General features: G+C 41.9%; 1 protein-coding gene across 4 annotated transcripts in view; it reads right to left on the reverse strand.

Annotated features, from left to right (window-relative positions):
• The window catches only part of CEP85 (centrosomal protein 85), a 33720-nt gene extending 14184 nt beyond the window's left edge, over positions 1-19536 (reverse strand). For 2 of the 4 annotated variants that reach the window (XM_077899006.1, XM_077899003.1), the window contains exons 1-6: positions 19389-19536; positions 13484-13559; positions 10993-11145; positions 3334-4028; positions 1777-1910; positions 1233-1350 (exon numbers count right to left, since the gene is read on the reverse strand). In XM_077899006.1, coding sequence (XP_077755132.1) covers positions 1233-1350; positions 1777-1910; positions 3334-4028; positions 10993-11145; positions 13484-13538 — 1155 coding nt within the window. In that variant the 5' untranslated portion in view covers positions 13539-13559; positions 19389-19536. Of the gene's footprint in view, positions 1-1232; positions 1351-1776; positions 1911-3333; positions 4029-4377; positions 4592-10992; positions 11146-13483; positions 13560-19105; positions 19129-19388 lie in introns of those variants that run through there. The other 2 variants (XM_077899004.1, XM_077899005.1) reach the window with 2 other exon arrangements.
• Positions 19537-21841: the final 2305 nt, after the last annotated feature.

A 21841-nucleotide genomic window follows, 5' to 3' on the forward strand; every position in this document is an offset into this window, starting at 1 on the left:
ATAAAATAAATAAAAATTTATAAATAAAAATAAAATAAATAAAAATAAATAATAATTTATAAAATAAAAATTCTTTTTTTTTAAAGATTTTATTTATTTATTCATAGAGACACACACAGAGAGAGAGGCAGAGACACAGGCAGAGGGAGAAGCAGGCTCCATGCAGAGAGCCTGATGTGGGACTCGATCCACGGTCTCCAGGATCACGCCCTGGGCTGCAGGCGGCGCTAAACCGCTCTGCCACAGGGGCTGCCCAGAAATAAAAATTCTTGAGCCAACTTCTAGGTCCCTGAATCAGAAACTCTGGGGATGGAGCTCAATAGTCTGTGTTTTAACAAACCCTCCAGGTGATTCCAATGCACACTCAAATTTTCTCCTCTACTCATTCTCTATATGATCTTAGGCAAAAGTTCTTCCTCTTTCTTGGGCCCCAATCTTTTCATTAGAATATTAGAGGACTGAGCTAGATTTTATGTAAGGACCCCTTCTCACTCTAACATTCTAATTCTGTAAGATAGAACAGTATTTTAACAGGCCCACTAGGTGGCAAAGCCAGTACTATAATCTAATACCCATCACTCAAAAGCCCATATTGCAGAAGTTAACAAAGCAGGCTTTTTTTTAAAGGAGGCATTACCCTCAGGGAAAACATGGCTTCCTTTAGTTGCTCCTAGACATGGAAAAATAAAAATGAGAATGGCTCTAAATCCCATTACTGGGGCAACCTGGGTGGCTCAGCGGTTTAGCGCCGTCTTCAGCCCAAGGCGTGATCCTGGGGCCCCAGGATCAAGCCCCACATCGGGCTCCCTGCATGGAGCCTGCTTCTCCCTCTGCCTGTGTCTCTGCCCCTCTCTGTCTCTCTCACGAATAAATAAATAAAATCTTAAAAAAAAATCCCATTACCTCTGCTTCTCCCTCCATTTGGCTAAGGCTCGTATATTATTTATCAGAACATTTCCCAACTCTAGAACCTTACTACGTACCTTGCCCTGCCTTAGTTTTTTCCCAGTATGTCCTGACACCAAGGCATACCTGATTCTACCCTCGAGCCTTTTCTGCCTCCAGAGAGGCGGAACAAGGGATGCTTTATAATTAGGATGCCTACACTTTGAAGGCAAGGATACCTTATATCACTCGATCCCTTTTCTATGTCTTGGATACCTACTAGTACTAAGCAAGGGAAGACACAGAGTTATGATAACCAGAATGCCATTCTGGCTGCCAATGCTTACCTGCAGCCTCAGCAAGCAGACATCCCCAAAGGGGGCAGGGCGGCCCAAAAGGGCACTGTGGACTTGCAGTTCACTTTCTCGTACTTTCTGCTCCAGCTGAGAGATGTGCTTTCTCTGCCTGCAAAAGCCAGTAGAATGAGGTCCAGGGTCCTGACACTAACTCACTTACAACATGAACCCCCACCTTCCTTAGGTGGGTACAATTCATACTATGTAAAGCAAGGCCTTGTGTCTGGGCAGTACTGTTCTGCTAAAAGAGGAAGAGCAAATAAGAAAGCTGACTTGGGGGAAATAAGGAAAGATCAATTACAAAGAACTGGCTGCCCGCTTTAGGGACTCCCAGAGCCCCTGCAGGGGATACACAATTGGCCTATCACATTAGTCAGATACAAGAGTAGGTTGCTTATCAACCTAGCTCTACCATGAGGCAAGGGGTGGACCCAAACAGAGAGGGATACGCTATCCTTTGGGAGACCTCATTAGGTGCCCTCAGTGAAGGCTGGGAGAGCAAAGGCTGATCCTAGGGCACCCCTTGACCTCTTACTTGTCAATGAGGAGCTCCTTTTCCTTCAAAAGGTGTTCATTACTGTTTAAGATGCTGATCCACTGTGCTGGTTCTAATGTGGGCAGTGATGGAGCAAAAGCAGCAGGATGGTGGCAGATGGCTCCATTCTGAAGCTGGAAGACAAGAAAGCCCAGAGGAGCTTGATCTTAACTACAGACACCTGAAAACACCTGAGCAGTATCCACTTGGGTCTCTAGTCAAGGCTCACTTTGGCTCAGCCTGAAGAGGCCCAGTGTTTATGAATAATTTTAGCTCTGATGCATGACTGGAAAGAACCTGCCAGGGAGACTTCTGCCAAATGGACACTCCCTGCTTATAAAGGCTCCAGTTTCTAAGAAAAGGTCACTTATCTTGCATTATCTGGCAAGAGAGACAAACCAGGAGCTAAGATGTCCTCACCAACCAGGAAAGGAGACTATGTCCTGCTTCTTTCCTTCCCTTTCTTAAGCAGCACAAGGCCTTTTTTTTAAGACAAAATTGGTATATGGAAGAAATATAGGGGTTCAGAGGTGGTTTTAAACCCTAGTTCTGCTGCTTACCAGCTTTGTAACCCTAGACAGATTATTTATTCTAAGAAACTGGTAAACTGGGACGCCTGGGTGGCTCTGCTCAGCGGTTGAGCGTCTGCCTTTGACACAGGGCATGATCCCAGGGTCCTGGGATCAAGCCCCACATCAGGATCCCTGCAGGGAGCCTACTTCTCCCTCTGTCTGTGTCTCTGCCTCTGTCTCTCATGAATAAAATCTTAAAAAAAAAAAAAAAAGAAAGAAAGAAACTGGTAGATTTCTGTATTTACCTCATCAAAGGTAAAGGATTAAATAAGATGCTGTAAGCAAAAGTACGTAGCCTAGTGACTGGTATATAAGTACACAGTGTTAATGACACACCTTTTGGGGTCTTCCGTTGTAACCCTCTACTCTGGAGGATCTACCTACTATTGAATTAGACCACCAACATATTCAATGGCATTCACAAGCCTTCATTTCCCTTTTATTTATTTTTTATTTATTTATTCATGAGAGACACACAGAGAGAGAGAGAATGAGAGAGAGAGGCAGAGGGAGAAGCAGGCTACATGCAGGGAGCCCGACGTGGGACTCGATCCTGGGTCTCCAGGATCACACCCCAGGCTGAAGGCAGCGCCAAACCGCTAAGCCACCCGGGCTGCCCTCATTTCCCTTTAAGAAACATCTTCCATCTTTCTTTTTAAAAATTTTTTAAATCTATTTATTCATGAGAGACAAAGAGAGAAAGAGAGGCAGAGACACAGGCAGAGGGAGAAGCAGACTACATGCAGGGAGCCCGATGCGGGACTCGAACCTAGGACCCCAGGATCAGGCCCTGGGCTGAAGGCGGCACTAAATCACCAAGCCTCTCGGGCTGCCCCATCTTCCATCTTTCTTACAAAAAAATTTTTGAGTCAAAATTTATAGGACAAAATCTATATAGTTCTTTTTTCTTTAAGTCAGTGTAAAAATCTATAGTTCTAAGATCTGCAAAGAACCCACAAAAATCCAAAGAAAGAAGGGCCTCTACCTGCATTTGTTCCATCTGTAAACGGATCAACTCCAGCTGCTGCCGACAAGTGCTGAGCTCACAAGATCGCTCACGGGGGTGCCAAGGGTCAGGGTTTGGCTGCCATACCTGAGAGGGTAGAGGCTTGGAGAAGCCAGGAGCAGGCTGGAGTCCCAAAGGGAGCACTCCACTGCTATTAGGGTGAGGTCCATTCCGCTCACATACCACCCCACTGCCCGGTGCCTTCTTGGTCTCAGGCAACACTTTGTATAACTCCTTGTTTGTGTCAGTTCTTGGGTTATGAAAGTGGACTTGGTAGTGGGGATCTGAATATAGTGTCTCCATCATTGCCGACTGATTAAGAGTAGACTCCATACCAGGAATATCAAACTTCCTCATTTCTTCTTCTCTTTCATGGCCCACTGCTGGAAACCAGGACTGCTCAATTCCATTTTCTCCAGTAGCACCACAAAGGTATGTGAAATCTCTAGACAGGCCTGGAGAACGTTTCATTGCACCAAGGTCTCCATTTCTTGTCATCCCCACATTTTCAGCCAGCCCTGACAAAGGGAGTTTGGAGGAAGAGAGTCCAGCAGGTAGAGAATTTGGCTTGGCAGGAGAGGTCCCCAAAGTAGAAGGTATCACGTGGGCTGTTGGAATGGTTATGTGGCTTTTGATGGGCTGGAAAGAAGGGCTGCTACTCGAGCTACAAAAATCTGCAAAGAAAATAGTCTTCTGTAAGTCAAAACTAAAGCAGCATGCTTTGAGTCTGGCTGCTATGCCCGGTGTTCTCTGCCTGTCCTGAGACCAGGCAGGATATAGACACTATCATCACAAGTACTAGGCAGAAAGACAGGCAGCCTACCTGAGAAGTGTGTATTCTAGAATCTCAAATGCCATTCACAAGGTAAAACAACAAAAGGCAACATCAGCTTTACTTTCAACTTAAACTCTGTCCTTTTTATTTGAATAAAAAATCTTACCAGTCAAAAACAAAGCTGAAAAATGAACTTAAAAAAACAAAAACAAAAAACAAACAAACAAAAAAAAACAAAAACCACTTACTTAAGGGAAATGAATTAGGTCCTATTCTTCTGGGAGTTGGTCAACTCTCAAGCCATAATCCAATCCAATAAAAATATCCTTTCCAAGGGCTGCCAAAATCCTCTGTGGCCTCCAAAAGCTTCCCAGTGAAGGTAAGCAATGAATCTAAACTATCCAAAGAATAGGCAAAGTGGACAGTGCTGCTCTGTATCCAGGGCAGGGAGTATAGCATCTGAATCAGGATTCTATTCTCTCTCCCACACACCAGACCTGACTGCCTGGATATGTGAAGTTATTCTTAGTAACTCTCAGGTTTCACTCTAGCACAGTGAGCTCTCTCAAGTGGGTACACACTGAAATCCTCTATTTTGTATTTTGCCTTTCACTTCCCCCTTGTTTATATCCAATTATAACTTTTCATTTTTCCTTCACACTGGATTTATGCTTCTTTTAACTCTTGCCTAGTTTTGGGAGACAACTCTCTGATTAGACCAGCTGCAGAAGGTATACATTTCTACATTATTTCCAACTTTTAAGCTCTACTCTGAAGACTATAAGTTCACAGAATTAATGTGCCAAGGCAGTGGGCTTCAAGCAAATAAGAAGACTGGAATGTTAGGAAACATACATGTTACCTTCAGCAGGGAGAAATTTGATTAAGGGGACAAGGAATATAAATGTCTTCCTTTTTCAACTATGCCTAGTACTCTTTTCCAAACCAAACACATCTATCATGGAGAAGAGTAGACTACCAATTTAATTCATTTCTCTTTTTTTCTTTCCATCAACCAACACAGAACACACTCAGCTAATGAGGACAGATATTACAACCTTTCCCAGAATTACTACGGATCGACTACCATCTTCTCATATGGGTTTGTAAGCAGCTCTTTAAAAACATGGACATGGGGGGACGCCTGGGTGGCTCAGCGGTTGAGTGCCTGCCTTCGGCCCAGGGTATGATCCCGGGGTCCTAGGATCAAGTCCCATATTGGGCTCCCCGCGTGGAGCCTGCTTCTCTCTCTGCCTGTGTCTCTGCGTCTCTCTCTGTTTCTCATGAATAAATATAATCTTAAAAAAACAAAAAACAAAACAAAACAAAACATGGACATGGGGCACATGGGTGGCTCAGCTGAGTGTTCAACTTTTGATTTTGGCTCATGTTGTAAGACTGATAACCCCAAGCCAGACTCCATGCTCATGCTTGAGATTCTCTCCTTCTCTCTCTGCCCCTTAAGCCGCTCATACTCGTCTCTAAAATAAATACATTTTAAAAATATTAAAAAAAAAATAAAATAAAATAAAAAAATAAAAATAAAAATATTAAAAACAAACAAACAAAAAGGCGGTGCCTGGGTGACTCAGTCAGTTAAGTGTCCAACTTTTGGTTTAGCCTCAGGTCATGATCCTGTGGCTGTGGGATCAAGCCCTACATCAGGCTCTTCGCTCAGCATGGAGTCTGCTTCAGATTCTCCTTGTCCCTCTCATGCTCTCTTTCTCTCAAATATATAAATAAACCTTTAAAAAATACATAAAAACAAACAAACAAAAACCCCCAAACCATGGACATGCCCAATTATCCCTTATAATGTATAGGATAATGCAAAGTATCTAATTTTCTATACTTAGGTGATCTTGGGGATATATATAAAAGGCCATACTAAAACAATAGTAATTTCTGATAAATGTGTCTGTCTTTATATATTTATAATAAGGAAATTAGCAATTGTGATAAATTACTATAAAATATGTTAAGTTACAACATAAGTCTGGTTTGTATTTTGAAACTTTTTTTTTTTTTTTTTTTTTTGACAAAGAGAGAGAAAACATGAGCACGGAGAGAGGCAGAGGGAGAAACAGACTCCCTACTGAGCAGGGAGCCCGAAGCAGGGCTTGATTCCAGGATCCTGAGATCATGACCCAAGCCAAAGGCAGATGCCCAACCCATGGAGGCACCCAGGTGCCCCCTGTATTTTGAAACATTTTAAAACAAAATAGCAACACTTATTTTCAAAAAGGCCACTTACTTTTTACAATTTTCAAAGGCTTTCAAAATGGGATATGTGATTTTTAGAAAAGTCTGCAGTTCTCAGAATCAATGGGTTTCTGCCACTTTAAGGATATTCATATTTCTAAATCTCTCTTCTCTTCAATCATACCCTCTGCCTCAACACCCAATTCTTTTTAACAGCCCTGCTTTCTTGTTGAGGGGTGGATTTAGCTATTTCGCTCTTGCTAAATCTTACTGGTTTCTGAAGTAAAGTAGTCTGAACTAAGCCAGTAATTATTTCAGTCTGTAGCAAAGAGCCGAAAGCCTTCTGGGTTCTTCAGTATCTACTTCTACCCCATCCCTTGAGAATCTTCAAGGTAAAACTTTTTTTTTTTTTAAGGATTTTATTTATTTATTCATGAGAGACACACAGAGGGAGGCAGAGACATAGGCAGAGGGAGAAGCAGGTTTCTCACAGGGAACTTGATGTGGGATTCAATCCCCAGACCCCAGGATCATGCCCTGAGCTGAAGGCACACGCTCAACCACTGGGCCACCCAGGCATCCCAAGGTAAAACATTTTAATGAATAGTGGAATCAAACGACCTGTCCAGTTTAAAGATGAAACGATGACTATATTTTATACCAGTCATAAGGGTTCTTGTCAACAGGGCTCTAAATAAAACCAAGCTAGATTCATGAACAAAATGAGCAAGGATTAAAAAAAAAAAAAAAAAACGAGCAAAGATTAAGATAAAAGCCATTGTACATAACAAACACAGCAGAGAAGACACCTTGGATCTTTTATTTATTTTTTTAAAAGATTTATTTATTTAGAGTGTGTGTGTGTAAGTAGGAGGGGCAGAGGAAGGAGAGAATCTCAAGTAGACTCCTCAATGAGTGCGGAGGCCAATGAAGGAATCAATCTCACAATCTCACATGATCTCAGCCTGAGATCATGATCTTGGCTACAATCTAGAGTTGGGGGCAGCCCAGGTGGCTCAGTGGTTTAGTGCCACCTTCGGCCCAGGGCGTGATATTGGACACCCAGGACTGAGTCCCGCTTCAGGCTTCCTGCATTGAGCCTGCTTCTCCCTCTGCCTGTGGCTCCCTGCATGGAGCCTGCTTCTCCCTCAGCTGGTGTCTCTGCCTCTCTCTCTCTCTGTGTCTCTTGTAAATAAAAAAAAAATTTTTAAATAAACATAAAAAATAAATTCTTAAAAAAAAAAAAAAGAGGGCAGCCCAGGTGGCTCAAGCAGTTTAGCACTGCCTTTGGCCCAGGGCCTGATCCTGGAGACCCAGGATCGAGTCCCATGTCAGGCTCCTTGCATGGTGCCTGCTTCTTCCTCTGCCTGTGTCTCTGCTTCTCTCTCTCCTCTCTGTGTATTCTCAGAAATAAATAAATAAAATCTTAAAAAAAAAAAAAAAAAAGAGTTGGATGCTTAAATGACTGAGCCACCCAGGTATCCCAACATGGATCCTTTAAAAAAAAAAAAAAAAAAAAACTTCTAGACCAATGGCTTTGGCCACTACATCAAGGCTACTACAATTTAAAGAGAATGCACTACACAGGAAATAGATTTCCCCCCAAAGGAATAAAAAGCGCACAGTCTATGTAACAATGTGACTGAATTAAATACTGCCAGTCAATTCAATAGGGGGAAAATCTAGACCATTGTTTGATTTTTAAGAGATCTATTATTTAGTCAAAGGGAAAAGGTCCCATGATTGCACATGTAGACAAATCTTAACAAACAACTAAATTGACAATAACACTTGATTATACAAGTGATAGAAAGAATACTACAGCTGGGAGACCTAAATCTGACTAGTTGTGCAACATTAGGCAAATTATTTAACCCCTCTGGGAATTTTTGTTCCTCACCAGCAAAAAGGAACTGGATTAAATGACTTTTGAAGTCCTGCCTAAAACATAATCTATAATTCAGTACTGCTCAACTGCTGAGCACCATGCCCATATACATACAGCTATCAAACTATTAAAATTAAATGTCATGTGTCTAGGAGTCAATATTAGTAAATATCTGTTTGATATTTTTTTTCTTTTCATTTCTATTTTCAAACATTTCTAGCCTTTTCTTTTTTTTTAAAGATTTTATTTATTTGAGAGAGAGTATGAGTAGAGGGGAGGGGGAGGGGCAGAAGCAGACTCCCCACTAAGCAGAGAGCCTGATGTGGGGCTCAATCGCAGGACCCTGAGGCCATGACCTGAGCAGAAGGCAGATGCTTAACCCACTGAGCCACCCAGGTGCCCCCATTTTTGCCCTTTTCTTAAAAAAACAGCTTTAGGGGATCCCTGGGTGGCTCAGCGGTTTGGCGCCTGCCTTTGGACCAGGGCACGATCCTGGAGTCCTGGGATCGAGTCCCATGTCGGGCTCCTGGCATGGAGCCTGCTTCTCCTTCCTCCTGTGTCTCTGCCCCTCCCCCCCCCCAGTCTATCATAAATAAATAAATCTTAAAAAAAAAAAAAAAAAAACAGCTTTATTGTGGACTATAACTCACATACCATTAAATTCACCCATTTGAAGTTGTACAATTCAATGGTTTTTAGTATACTCAGTATTGTGTAACCATCACTACAATCATAGAATATTTTATCACCTCCCCCCAAAAAACCTTTTACCCTTTAACAGTCACATTCCATTTACCTTAACTTTCCTAGCCTTGAACAACCACTAATTTATTTTCTGTCTCTCTAGATTTGCCTATTTGGATATTTCATATAAATGGAAACAGAAAGGGGCGCCTAGGTGGCTCAGCTGGTTAAGCGTCTCCCTTCAGTTCAGGTCATGATCCCAGGGTCCTAGGATCGAGCCTCGCATCGAGTTCCAGGTTCCTTGAGGACCCTGCTTCTCCCTCTCCTTCTGCCTGCCATTCCCCCTGCTTGTGTTTTCTCTTTCCCTGTCAAATAAATACAATCTTTAAAAATAAATAAATAAATAAATGGAATCATACAGTATGTGGCCTTTTGTGTCTGGCTTTACTTAGCATAAATGTTTAAAAAGTTCATCCATTTCATAATATGTCTTAGTACTTCATTTCTTCTTATTGTGGAATAATATTCTATTATATAGATATACTACATTTTTCTCATCCATTCATCAGTTGACAAACATCTAGGTTGTTCCCACTTTTTGGCTACTATGAATAATATTGCTATGAATATCTGTGTAACAAGTTTATGTGTAGACATATGTTTTCATTTCTCTTGGGTATATAGGTAGGAGTAGAACTGTTGAGTCATAAGGTAACTCCATGTTTACTCTTTTGAAGGTCTGCCAAACTACTTTCCAAAGCAGCTGGAACATTCTACACTCCTACCAGTATTGTACAGAAGTTCCAATTTCTTTACATTCTCACCAACACTTGTTATTATCTCTTTGATTATAGCCATCCTAGTATGAGTGACATCTGATAAAGTACTAAGTGATTACTTTTGTGACTTTAACCAAGCCATCTAATCACTTTGAAATTCAGCTTTCTTGGGGTGCCTGGGTAGCTCAGTCGGTTGAGTGTCCAATTCTTGGTTTTGGCTCAGGTCATGATCTCATGGGTCATAGAATTAAGCCCTTTGTAGGGCTCTGCACTCAGCAAGGAGTCTGCTTGAAGAGTTTCTCCCTCTACCCCTCCTCCCAATCATGTTCTTTCTCTCTCTCAAAAAAATCTTAAAAAAAGAAATTCAGCTTTCCCATCTGTAAAATAGAAATAATAAAATATTTCATAGAGTTCTTAAAGATGTTAATGAAAAATGTAGAAAAAATTTAGTACAGTATCCATCATAAAGTATTTAATAAATAGCTATTAATTATTATCATCAGATCCTCTGTCCTTTAGGAACTATCTAAATGAAAAAATAAAATACTCTTGCAGTGCCTGACTGGATCAATCAGTAGAGCATGAGACTCTTGGTCTTGGACTAATGAGTTCGACTCCCACATTGGGTGTAGAGAGCACTGTCTACAGTTATTACTAAATTTAAGTAATAACTGCCCAAAATGGCAGACAAAATAAAGACACAAGATTTCAGAGAGGGATATCAGTAATGGGTGAAGAGATTGGAAAAGTCCTGTCAGACACTTCACTAGTTTTTGAAAAATAAAATCAGCATAGCTGGGAAGGGCGAGAGGAGGTATAAACAGCACAAATGGGCCCAGATAAAAGAAGGAAAGAGCTCAGATATCCAAAAACAACAACAAAAGTTCTGTGCTTTTTCATTGCACAGTAAAACATCACACTTCGTAACAGTAAGAAATGTATCTGAATGGGTGGGATAGGGCCAGATCACAGAACAAAGACCTCTGAATTTTATCCTTCAAGTAACAGTAGTAGTCAAGTAGTCAAAAATTTACTGGAAAGGGAAACTATGAAACCGGGTTTTTAGAAAGATTAATCTGGCAGTAGAAGTAAAGACCTAAGGCCAAAAAACCTATTAAAAAGTTGTTTAAGATAGGACAAGGAGTAAAAACTGAGAGGAAAGGGCAGATGTAAGAAACATGGAGTAAGAAAAATCAAGCACCCCTTGGCTGAAGGGACAGTTATGAATATTCTGGAAATGACAACACACCTGGAACACAAACCGAAAATGACAACACATATTAGTAATCAAAACATTAATTCAAACTTACCCTCTGCAATATCTGAGCATGACGTGCCAATGGCTGTGTCCCCACTGTCAGCTACACTCGAACAGCGGCTAAAGCGACTCCGAAAAGCCTCTGAGATAACTGGGGTCTGCCATTCAGTCCCCAGGGAGCTGCCCTTTTGAATTACACCGGATCCTGAAACAAGTAGCATTTCCCATCTTTAGTGTGAACCAACTGATGTAACCTCACAAGACTGTTTAAATAAAGCACTTAAACCTATGGAAAAAAATAGCATCACTCTACCCTTTTCTCTCTCCTATGCCTATTTCAGCTACTCTTAGTTAATTTTAAATGGAAACAGCATGAGAGCTGAGAAGTTCACAGACAGAAATAAGACTTACCAAGAAGCCAGGGACACTACATAAAAAACAATACTATCCAATAGTAGCCATCATTTTTTGAAACCTAGAAGCCATAATACTTTACCAACATGATTTCATCTACTTACTGAACAGTATTCATCATCACTGTTTTACAGAGGATAGAGCTGAGATTTGAACCCAATTTGTTTTGACTCCAATATCCACATTCTTTCCTCTCACAGGATTTCTCAATAGGTGCTTCTGGCATAGTGAACATGACAATTCTTCAATGTGCAGTCTATACATGGCAGGATGGTTTAGCAACCCTGGTCCCTTATTAAATGCCAGTAGCAGTCCTAATCCTATCCCACCAACACAGTGACACCTGAAAATATCCTCATATATTTCCAAATGCTTCCTAGGGTAACACGCAGTCCAATTTCTCTTGAAAACCACTGTTTAGGGGCCTGCGTGGCTCAGTCTGTTAAGTGTCTGCCTTCGGCTCATCAGGATACAGGGGTCCTTGGGTCAAGCCCCACATAGGGCTCTGCTCCCCTCATTCATGTGCATGTGGGCGTGCTCTCAAATAAACAGAAGGGGGGTGGGGAGGGCACCAACCATTGCTTGGCTGAACTGGGGTACTGCGTGGGCAGGGTAATCCAGATCAAGGTAAGTCTTAAAAGTCAATCTGAAGAGTTTAAGACTTTGACTGCAATGCAAAGAACCATTAAAATTTCTGATTGGGTAAGACAGATGAGATTCATTTAACTTTTTTAGCTTACTACTTGAGGGCTAGTAGATAGAAAAGTGTTCAATAAATACTTGGTTTACTTGTATTTATTGTTAAAAAACCACAATTTTTCTAGGCTGTTATCTGATGATCCATGTAAACAAACAGACAAGAAGGTGGCTACTTATCCATTTAAAGTGTCAGAGTTTGAGTTGAAATCAGAAAAGAAGGTTCTATAGACTCCTTGATTTGGTGGGAAGCAAATATTTAAACACAAATCACCTTATTCTCTTCTTCCAATTTTAGTGCTTCTCCCATCTTTTTAACTCACTTTCTTCTAATTTTGCTACTCTGTGCATTTTACGGAAGGCACTGTTGGGGTCACAGTGGACTGCTTGATGTGAAAGAATCTACACATATGCAGCAATCGGTAATAACCTTTCACAGAAGACCTACCCAACAATCAGCGCTTCTGATCAGCATAAGAGCAGCTGGTGTTACTATCTGTACTAAGTATAACTCTAGGTAGAAGGAAAAAAAATTGATTCTTGATAAGTCTATATGGTGTTATCTCTCTAGTCAGTAGACAATTTGCCAGGTCTTTTGAAATAATAAAAATTGATTGAAGGCCTCTATTACCATCTTCCTGTCCTCTTACTTGTTAATAGTACTAATCTTCCATTCTTTACCAGTACTTTACTATCTGCTCACCCCATACATCAATTCTGAAGACATATTTAGTAAAATAAAAATGTATTTTGAGGGGCACCCAGCTGGCTTAGTCGGTAGAGCACCTAACTCATAATCTTGGGGTTGTTAGTTTGAGCCCCACACATTGGGTGTAGAGATCACTTAAATAAAACTTTCTACTTCCTATTTAAATATACTGTATCTACTTAATATGTTTATTGGGTGTATTTATTTATATATTTCTGTATTTATATATGTTTAATATATATACTTAATATATCCACAGAGCTTTCAAAATCTTGTCAATCCATTCTAAAGATAAATTCCCGAGTCTCCAGTGACAACATAACTGAGTCTGTTGGCATCCAAGAAGAATTCCAATCTTTGTGGGCTAGCAGATGACTGACCCACCCACAGGACTACAAAGACAACATAGAACACAGTAATTTATGCTGTGTTTTTCTGATTTCATCTGGAACTATGTTCCAAAGTCATTCTGTTCCTTCATGTGTCCTCCCCTCCCAATCAATCATGTGGTCTTGTTGGAAGCCATGTAGGACCAGAGATAAATAGCTGCTCTTTTGGAGAGGGCTGTTTTTCTACTCAATATAGCTTTATGTTATTTTTATTCTTTAAGTACCAGCATTTCAGTAAATGTTTTTGTGCGTAGTATTTCCTTTAAAGGAAATTTCAGTTATGAAATAACAGAGCAAAGGTCAGAAACTTAACCCAGAAAACTCTGACTACTCACCTGGTGAAGTGACATGAGAGATCCTCTCACTTGGGTATTTCTCCTGCATGGCCATCAACACTGTTTTTTGAGCCAACTGTAGAATGAAGGAATAACCAGTCAGATCTATCTTTTATTTTTTATTTTTTTATTTTTTCAGATCTTTTAATTCCTAATTCACTCCTATTCAACTGAAACTGTCAAAACCACATGCGATAGTCCTCCACGTTTTACTCTTAAAGATATTTTTTAAGGTAAAGCAACTCCTAATACTCCATCCTACTTCTCTTCCTAAAATAAAGGAGAGAAAACCTAAAACCAAATGGAGATTTCCAATACTGATCCTATAAGGTCCTAGAATTCCTCAATTGTTGCAAAAATTAAAAACAATTGGGATCCCTGGGTGGCTCAGCAGTTTAGCACCTGCCTTCGGCCCAGGGCGTGGTCCTGGAGTTCCAGGATCGAGTCCTGGAGTCCTGCATTGGGCTCCCTGCATGGAGCCTGCTTCTCCCTCTGCCTGTGTCTCTGCCTTTCTCTCTCTTTCTCTCTCTGTGTGTCTCTCATGAATAAATAAATGAAATTTTAAAAAAGAAAAATAATACTTTTATTTTTAAAAAATACTTTGAGAGAGAGAGAGCACAAGAGGGGAGGAGCAGAGGGAGAGAAGCGGACTTCCCACGGAGCAAGAAGCCCAACTCAGGTCTCAATCCCAGGGCCCTGGAATTGTGACCTGAGCTGAAGGCAGACATGTAACTGATTGAGCCACCCAGCTGCTCCATATTACTTTTAATTAACAAACTTTGCCAAGGATTTTGTTAGCAATGAAAACAGGATGGGAGAGTAAGGCAAAGAAAGAACCAAATAACCAAACCAACAGAGAAGTATTATAACTTCAATTATGATTAACATAAATCTCCCAATTCTTCTAGTAATGGAAGTTAGTTATATGATACACAAATAGAATTCTTGATCATAAGCAGAACCCCAATTCTCAGCTGGGAACATGAAGTTTTCTTCCCATTTCCCTACTTCTTAGAACATTTATATTTATTCTAATGGTAAGCTGTGAGAATTCAGCAGAAGTCTGATATCTATCTGCGTAAACAAAAGCTTTAATTAACTGTAACTAACAGAAGCAAATACTAATAATATATTTGCATAGTACCTGAGAGTCACGAAAGTACAGGAAGTGGTTCAGTATATGAACTCAAGATCGGATAGTTTAGGCTTATTTAGATGACGAGGCATTTGGCTACCTTAAGAGAATCATAGTTACTCCCGCCGTTTACCCATGCTTCATTGAATTTCTTCCTTTGACATTCAGAGCACTGGCAGAAATCAGTTTAGGCTTAAAGTCTGACTTAATTAGCTGTGTAACCTTGGGCAAATTTCCTAATATCTTTGTATCTCAGTTCCTTCATATAAAAATAAGGATGGGGGTGCTTGGGATTCAGTTGGTTGTATATGTGACTTTTTTTTTTTTAAGTTTTGTTTATTTATGAAAGACACAGAGAGAGAGAGAGAGAGAGAGAGGCAGAGACACAGGCAGAGGGAGAAGCAGGCTCCATGCAGGGAGCCCGACATGGGACTCGATCCCAGGTCTCCAGGATCATGCCCTGAGCCACCCAGGCTGCCTGGATAGGTGACTCTTGATTTTGGCTCGGGTCATGGTGTCAGGATCGTGGACAGAGCCCCATGTTGGGCTCCTCACTCAGTGGGAAGTCTGCTTGAGATTCTCTCCCTCCACCCCTCCCAACTGCTTGTGGATATGCACTCACTCTCTCTCCCTCCTTCTCTCTCTCTTCAATAAATAAATCTTAATAAAATAAAATGAAAATTAGGATAGGGCAGCCCGGGTAGCTCAGCAGTTTAGCGCCGCCTTTCAACCCAGGGTGTGATCCTGGAGACCCGGGATCCAGTCCCGCGTTGGGTTCCCTGCATGGAGCCTGATTTTCCCTCTGCCTGGGTCTCTGCCAATCTCTCTGTGTGTCTCTCATGAATAAATAAAATCTTTAAAAAAAAAAAGAAAAGACAATGCAGATAGGAGCACCTATGTGACTGTCAGTTATGTGTCCCACTTTTTAAAGATTTTATTTATTTATTCATGAGAGACACAGAGACACAGAGACATAGGCAGAGAGAAAAGCAGGCTCCCCAGAGGGAGCCCAATGTGGGACTCGATCCCAGGACCCCAAAATCACAACCTGAGCCAAAGGCAGATGCTCAACCACTGAGCCACCCAGATGCCCATGTGTCCAACACTCTTGATCTCAGCTCAGGTCTTGATCTCGGGCTGTGAGTTCAAGCCCCATGTTGGGCTCTATGTGGGGTAGGAAGCCTACTTAATCATCATCATCATCATCATCATCATCATCAAATGAGGATAAAGACAGGACCCAATTCATGCTAATTCATTTAGAATTAACTCACAATAGTGTCTGACACACATTGAGTCCTTAATTATGTTATTATTTCTTGGCAGTTTACATCAATAAAAAGTGGCATATGGGGGGGGGTCTCTGGAAGATAAAGTATGAATTTAGAAACTGAATTTATAAGAGCCCCCAAAGAGTTTGGGACAAACTCAGTTGATAGATCACAATTCTTAGAGGAGAAATCCAACTTTGGTAAGAAAACAGGAGATATATATGTATCTATATCTATAAATTCTATCTCTCTATATAATTTCTCTAATGTGCTTTACTGACCTCTAGAGTTTTCTCTTAGTAACAACAACCCAAACCCTAATTCACTGCATCTACAATAGAAATGGTACCATCCCCTGAAATCCTAGGTCTTCACATAGTGGGTAAGAGAGGATTATTCAGTCAAAGCTTCAATTTATGGCTATTATCAGTTAGTGTGTTAATGTTAACACATAAGGATTAGATTGTCTACCTAGTAGTGATATCAAAATCCTTTTCTTCACACATTTCTTTAAGGTATTACAAAATGATAGTAGGTCCATTGGATTCTGAGACCTTTCCAAATTCAGATGAGTTGAAAATAGGATGAGAAAAGAACTCAGTTAAGCAGAGTTACTCTATAACTCAGCAATTCCACTCCTAAGAATATGTTCAAGAGAAATAAAAATATGTTCACACAAAATTTTGTACATGAATGTTCAGAGCAGCATTATCGATAAACCAAAAGGTAAAAAAAACCTCAAATGTCCATCAACTGATAAATAAATTCCATTTATGTGAAATGTCTAGAACTGGCAAATCCATATAGACAGTAGATTAGTGGTTTCCAAGGACTAAGAGGAGGGAGGTGGGGGAATGGGGAATGACTGCTAATGGATATGGGGTTTCTTTCCAGGATGATGAAAATCTCCTGATATTAGATAGCAGTGGTGCTAAAAAAAAAAAAAAAGTGGTGGTGCTGCACAACCGTGTGACTGTACTAAAACCACTGAACTGTACACATATAAAATTGAATCTTACTGTACATTAATTTTACCTCAAAAAAAAAACTAAAAAAAAAAAAAAAAAACTCTCAAAAGGAGTAAAACAGTATGGAGGAGATAATTTTTTTTCTTAAGTAGTCTCCACACCCAGCCACGCCAGCACGGGGCCTGAACCCATAAACCTGAAATCAAGACCTGAGCCAAGACTAAGGGTCAAACACTTAACCAACTGAGCCACCCAGGCGCCCCAGAAGAGATAATTCTTGAAGTCCTACAAAGTTCACAAGTAAATGAGGTACTGGTACAAGTTTTTAAGACCATTTGAAGGATATAAAGATTTCCTGAGATAAAAGTGAGAGAAATGAATTGTAATACAAATAATCAATTATACAGCCAAGAAAGGTAGGAGTGAATGGAAGCAGACAGAAAAAAAAAGCACCCAAAAAAAAAACAAAAAAAAAAAGAAAAAAAAAGCACCCAACATTGATGGTTTCTATCTTCAAAGCCTTTTAAATTACCAAAGTATTCATTCAACAAATTTAACATATGTTGAGTACTTATTTCCTACGAAGCACTGTGCTAAACACTCTATAGGTATAATGTCTTATGTTTAATGCTCACATCAAACCTGTGAAGCAGATACTATTATGACCCTTATTTTATGGATGAAAAAAATGAAGATTTAGAGAGGTGAAGGCCATATAGCTAGGAAGAGACTTCAAAGCCAGGACTGTGCTCTAATGTTATACAGTCTAGTCAGCATTCTTTCTGTGTGTGACAGAAAGAAATAAAGTAAGTTACCAAGGTACCATAAATTGGGAGTTTCTGCTTCAGACACAGCCAGAGCTGCAAGCCCTAAAGAAGTTAGGGGCAGGGAGAGCTCACACGATTTCTTCACGTTGCCCTTTGGTCACCACCCAGGCTCTATTTCCCAAATTGCCACCCAAGACTTAGGCTTCAACTGTTACAAGTATTTCTCCCCTTTAAGAATTATAATCTTAGGGTGGAACGTCACACTTGGCAGCTGCTGAGAACCACATCAAGACTGGGGAGGATTTGAAGGGATACACAGCTGACAAAAGCACATTAAGAATCTCACACCATCACACTATTTTCATGACCTTGATCTTTCATTAAACCAGACCCAAAGAAAGAGAAAACAAATCCTGCCAAGAAGTTGCCTTTACAAAGTCCTGATACATACAAGGCCACCAGACTATTATAAAACCTACAAGGCCTAAGGGCAGGTAGTGAGGTATGGTTATCTTAATCATCCTGGTGGTATCATCACCCCTCCCTACCTAGCACACAGTATTCATCAATCAAAATATACTGAGGGCCTACTATTTGCCTGCCTCTGTACCATGTACTTTTACTGCTTTAAAAGACAAACGGGGTTTTGATCCTCCTATTTTATCCTGATGAGGTGCTGAACACCCTCTATTGAACAAACTCGCTATAACCAACTAAACTTGTGGTTCATCCAAAGCACCAGTTCCGGGATCCCTGAGTGGCTCAGCGGTTTGGCGCCTGCCTTTGGCCCAGGGCGCGATCCTGGAGACCCGGGATCGAATCCCACATCGGGCTCCCGGTGCATGGAGCCTGCTTCTCCCTCTGCCTATGTCTCTGCCTCTCTCTCTCTCTCTCTGTGACTATCATAAATAAATAAAAAAAAAAAATTAAAAAAAAAATCAAAGCACCAGTTCCTCCTTGTCTAGAGCAGGGTTCCTCAATCTGGATGCTCCTGACATTTTAGGTCAAAGAAGTCTTTGCTGGAAGGCTGGGGGGGGGGGGGGGGGGCTGTCCTGCACACAGTTGGATGTGTAGCAGCAGCCCTGATTTCTACCCACTAGACACCAGGCGTAATCTCTGAGTTGTGGCAACTAAAATTAAAACTGTCTCCTGACACTATCAGATACCCCGTGTGGAGCAAAGTCGGCTCGGAAACTCCAGCCCGGTGCTTTCACAAGAGCTGTCTGTCTCCCCAACCGTCCCTCTTCACCCTGTAACCCTCCACCCCCAACTTCCCTTCCTTAGGGAGGGCTCCCTGCCGTCCGTCTCCCACTACACTGGCGCCTTGTGCCCAGGGCCGGGTTCTCCGGGCCACACCACTGAGTGTTAACCTAGCCGCACCGGCTTCACGTCTACTCTTCTCCCCGGATCCTCTGCTCCGCGAGGGCAAGCAACGTGCTTCCCGCTGTCCCCCCCGCCCCGGCGACTGGCACAGGGCCTACCCTTTACAAAGGTAAAGCAACTGCTGTGGAGTGAACCGCGGAGAAAGCCCGGCGAAGAGGGCTGGGAGGCGACCGAGTCGCGAGGGGGCGTGTGCGGGGCGTTATTTTAGGAAGCCCAGAGGGGGAGACCCGGAGGGGACGGTTTAGCGGCTCTGCGCATGCGCTGCGCTCTCCCGCGGCCCCCGAAGAAGGTAGGTCAGGAGTGTCTGGGCTCCTCCGGTGCTCCCCAAGGCGGGCGGGCTCTACCAGCCCGACAAGGGTTCCCCAGGGGAGGAGGACTTACGTGGGGCCGAAAACGGGCAGCGAAATCCCTCACCCAGGGACGCTGACTGCAGCCACCACGTCAGCCGCGGGCGGCGGTTCAGTCCCCCAGCTCCCCTAACGGCCGTTACACGCCCGCCGGGCCGCGCGCCTGAGAGCGCGCGCCGCCCCGCCCCCGCCCCTTTCTGCCGCCCGCGGCCAATCAGGAGTCGGGCCGCGCCGATGTCCCGCCCCTGCACGCTGCGCTCGGCGCCGGGAGCGGACGGATCTCTCTGCGCATGACCCCGCAGCTCCTCCGAGCCTTCTCTGGAGCCCCTGCCCGGGTCTCGCCTGTGGGCGGAGCTCTCGTCTCAGGTCTGCAGTGACTCGCCGGGCTTGGGCTGTTCGAGAAGCTGGAGGCCAGGGAAAATCATTCGGGAACCCCCCCCCACACACACACACACCGCCTCACCCTTCTCTCATTCCCCATGGCCTGTCAGTCCTCCTACCTGAAATGAAGCAGGGGGTCGGGTTGTGGTCCCGAGTTAGGGTGCGACCTGGGTCACTGCCTTGTCAGTGTTAGGGCTCCGTCTGTGGCTGGGATCAGGGCTTGCGCTGGTTGGGTCAGACTGTAACCAGCACTCGGGTTGAAGGGTAACTAACAGATCGATCTTGCCTCCCTACCCAAACTCGGTCTCCAGGAAAAGTACTAAGTTCGTTTGCGTTCATATATACTTAAGAATCAGATTGGGGAATTGTTAAAAGGAGGAACAAAGACACGAGCCAAAGTAGTGAAATATTCCAGGTTTCTGGAAACCTGACTTGAGGGGGAGAGGCATTAAAAAGTTGGAGGATTTCTTAACTCTGAAGAACCGGGCTTAAAGAGCGTTAATTACGGGATGAAATTCCCTCTATAGTTAGGACTCTGGGGACGTGCCCCAAAATTCTGTTCCGTCCCTTCCCGGCCCCCAGCCTCCTATAACATTTTAAGGTAAAAATATAGAAGGCATAGAATAGGTTTAATGGATAATGAACCTAGGAATGATGTGATGGATGCATTTAGAGGATATTCTCTGAAATTAGGACCAAACACTTTTGTTAAAACATAAATGGTAAGAATGAGTATCTAAATGAAGAAACTTGTGGACTAATGGGTAGGAAGTAGACTGATTGGTGATGGAAACATCTACTTGACTGCTTCTATTTCTCTTGTGAAAAACTTCTGTGAAGAGAGAAAGCAGGGGCATGTAGTGGACTGAGAAGAGCAGGGAGGATTTGAAGAGCTGTTGCAGAGAATGGAAGACAAACCTGACTGGAAACATAGTGGAAGTGCTAAGATTTAAATTTACAAATGGCAAATAGTGCATTTGTACAGTTTCCTCCAATAAATTTTTTAAAAGATTTTATTTTTAAGTAATCTCTACACCAATGTGGAGCTCAAACTCACAACCTGATCAAGAGTTGCATACTGGAGATCCCTGGGTGGCTCAGCGATTTAGCACTGGCCTTTGGCCCAGGGCGTGATCCTGGAGTCCCGGGATGGAGTCCCACATCAGGCTCCCTGCGTGGAGCCTGCTTCTCTCTGCCTGTGTCTCTGCCTCTCTCTTTCTCTTTCTCGGTGTATCTCATGAATAAATAAATCTTTAAAAAAAAAAAAAGTTGCATACTCCACCGACTGAGCCAGCCATGTGACCCAGATATCTGTATTTTTAAAGTAACTCTGTTATTTTCAAATTTGAAATACTACTAATTTTCAAATGTGAATGAATCTTCATATTTTAATAAAGATTTGGTGTTCATTTCAGAGAATATTCACAATCAATTTTTAGGTAAGAAATAGTTTTAAGTCTTCAGTTATTTTATTATTTCAAAAAGACTTGCTGCAAGGGGCACCTGCATGGTTCAGTCCATTGTCTGTCTCTCTCTTTTTTTTTTTTTTTAATTTAATTTTATTTTTTTCCATTGTCTGTCTCTTGATTTCAGCTCTGATCCTGGGCTTAAGCTCCCCATTGAGCTCCATAGCTCAGCAGGGTGTCTGCTTGAGATTCTCTCTCCCTCTGTTCTTCCCCTACCACATGTTCACTCTCTTTCTCTCTAAAATATATATATATGTATATATATATATATATACACATATATATGTGTGTGTGTGTCAATTGTGTGTGTGTGTGTGTGTATATATATATATATAAAAGACTTGCTGAAAATTTAATAAAATGTCAATGGAACTATCACCTGACATGACTGAAGAAGGAGCCAGATATGTCCCACCCCAGCTTAATCAAAGAAATAGGAAAATAAACTAGATGCAGTTAGTTATAATCATCATTAGAGCTACCACTTTCACATGCATAAGTGTTGTCTAGTGGCTTATTTTATAAGCATCTATTGTTCTACAGCTCAGAGGCTTCTTTCATGCAGTCAACTAAGTATAGTTTAAGTTCAATAGTTTCCTTGTTTACTTAATTTTGTTTCATTCCATTTTCTATTGGGGAT

The sequence above is a fragment of the Canis aureus genome, chromosome 5 (genome assembly GCF_053574225.1).
Source record: "Canis aureus isolate CA01 chromosome 5, VMU_Caureus_v.1.0, whole genome shotgun sequence".
NCBI classification, from domain to species: domain Eukaryota; kingdom Metazoa; phylum Chordata; class Mammalia; order Carnivora; family Canidae; genus Canis; species Canis aureus.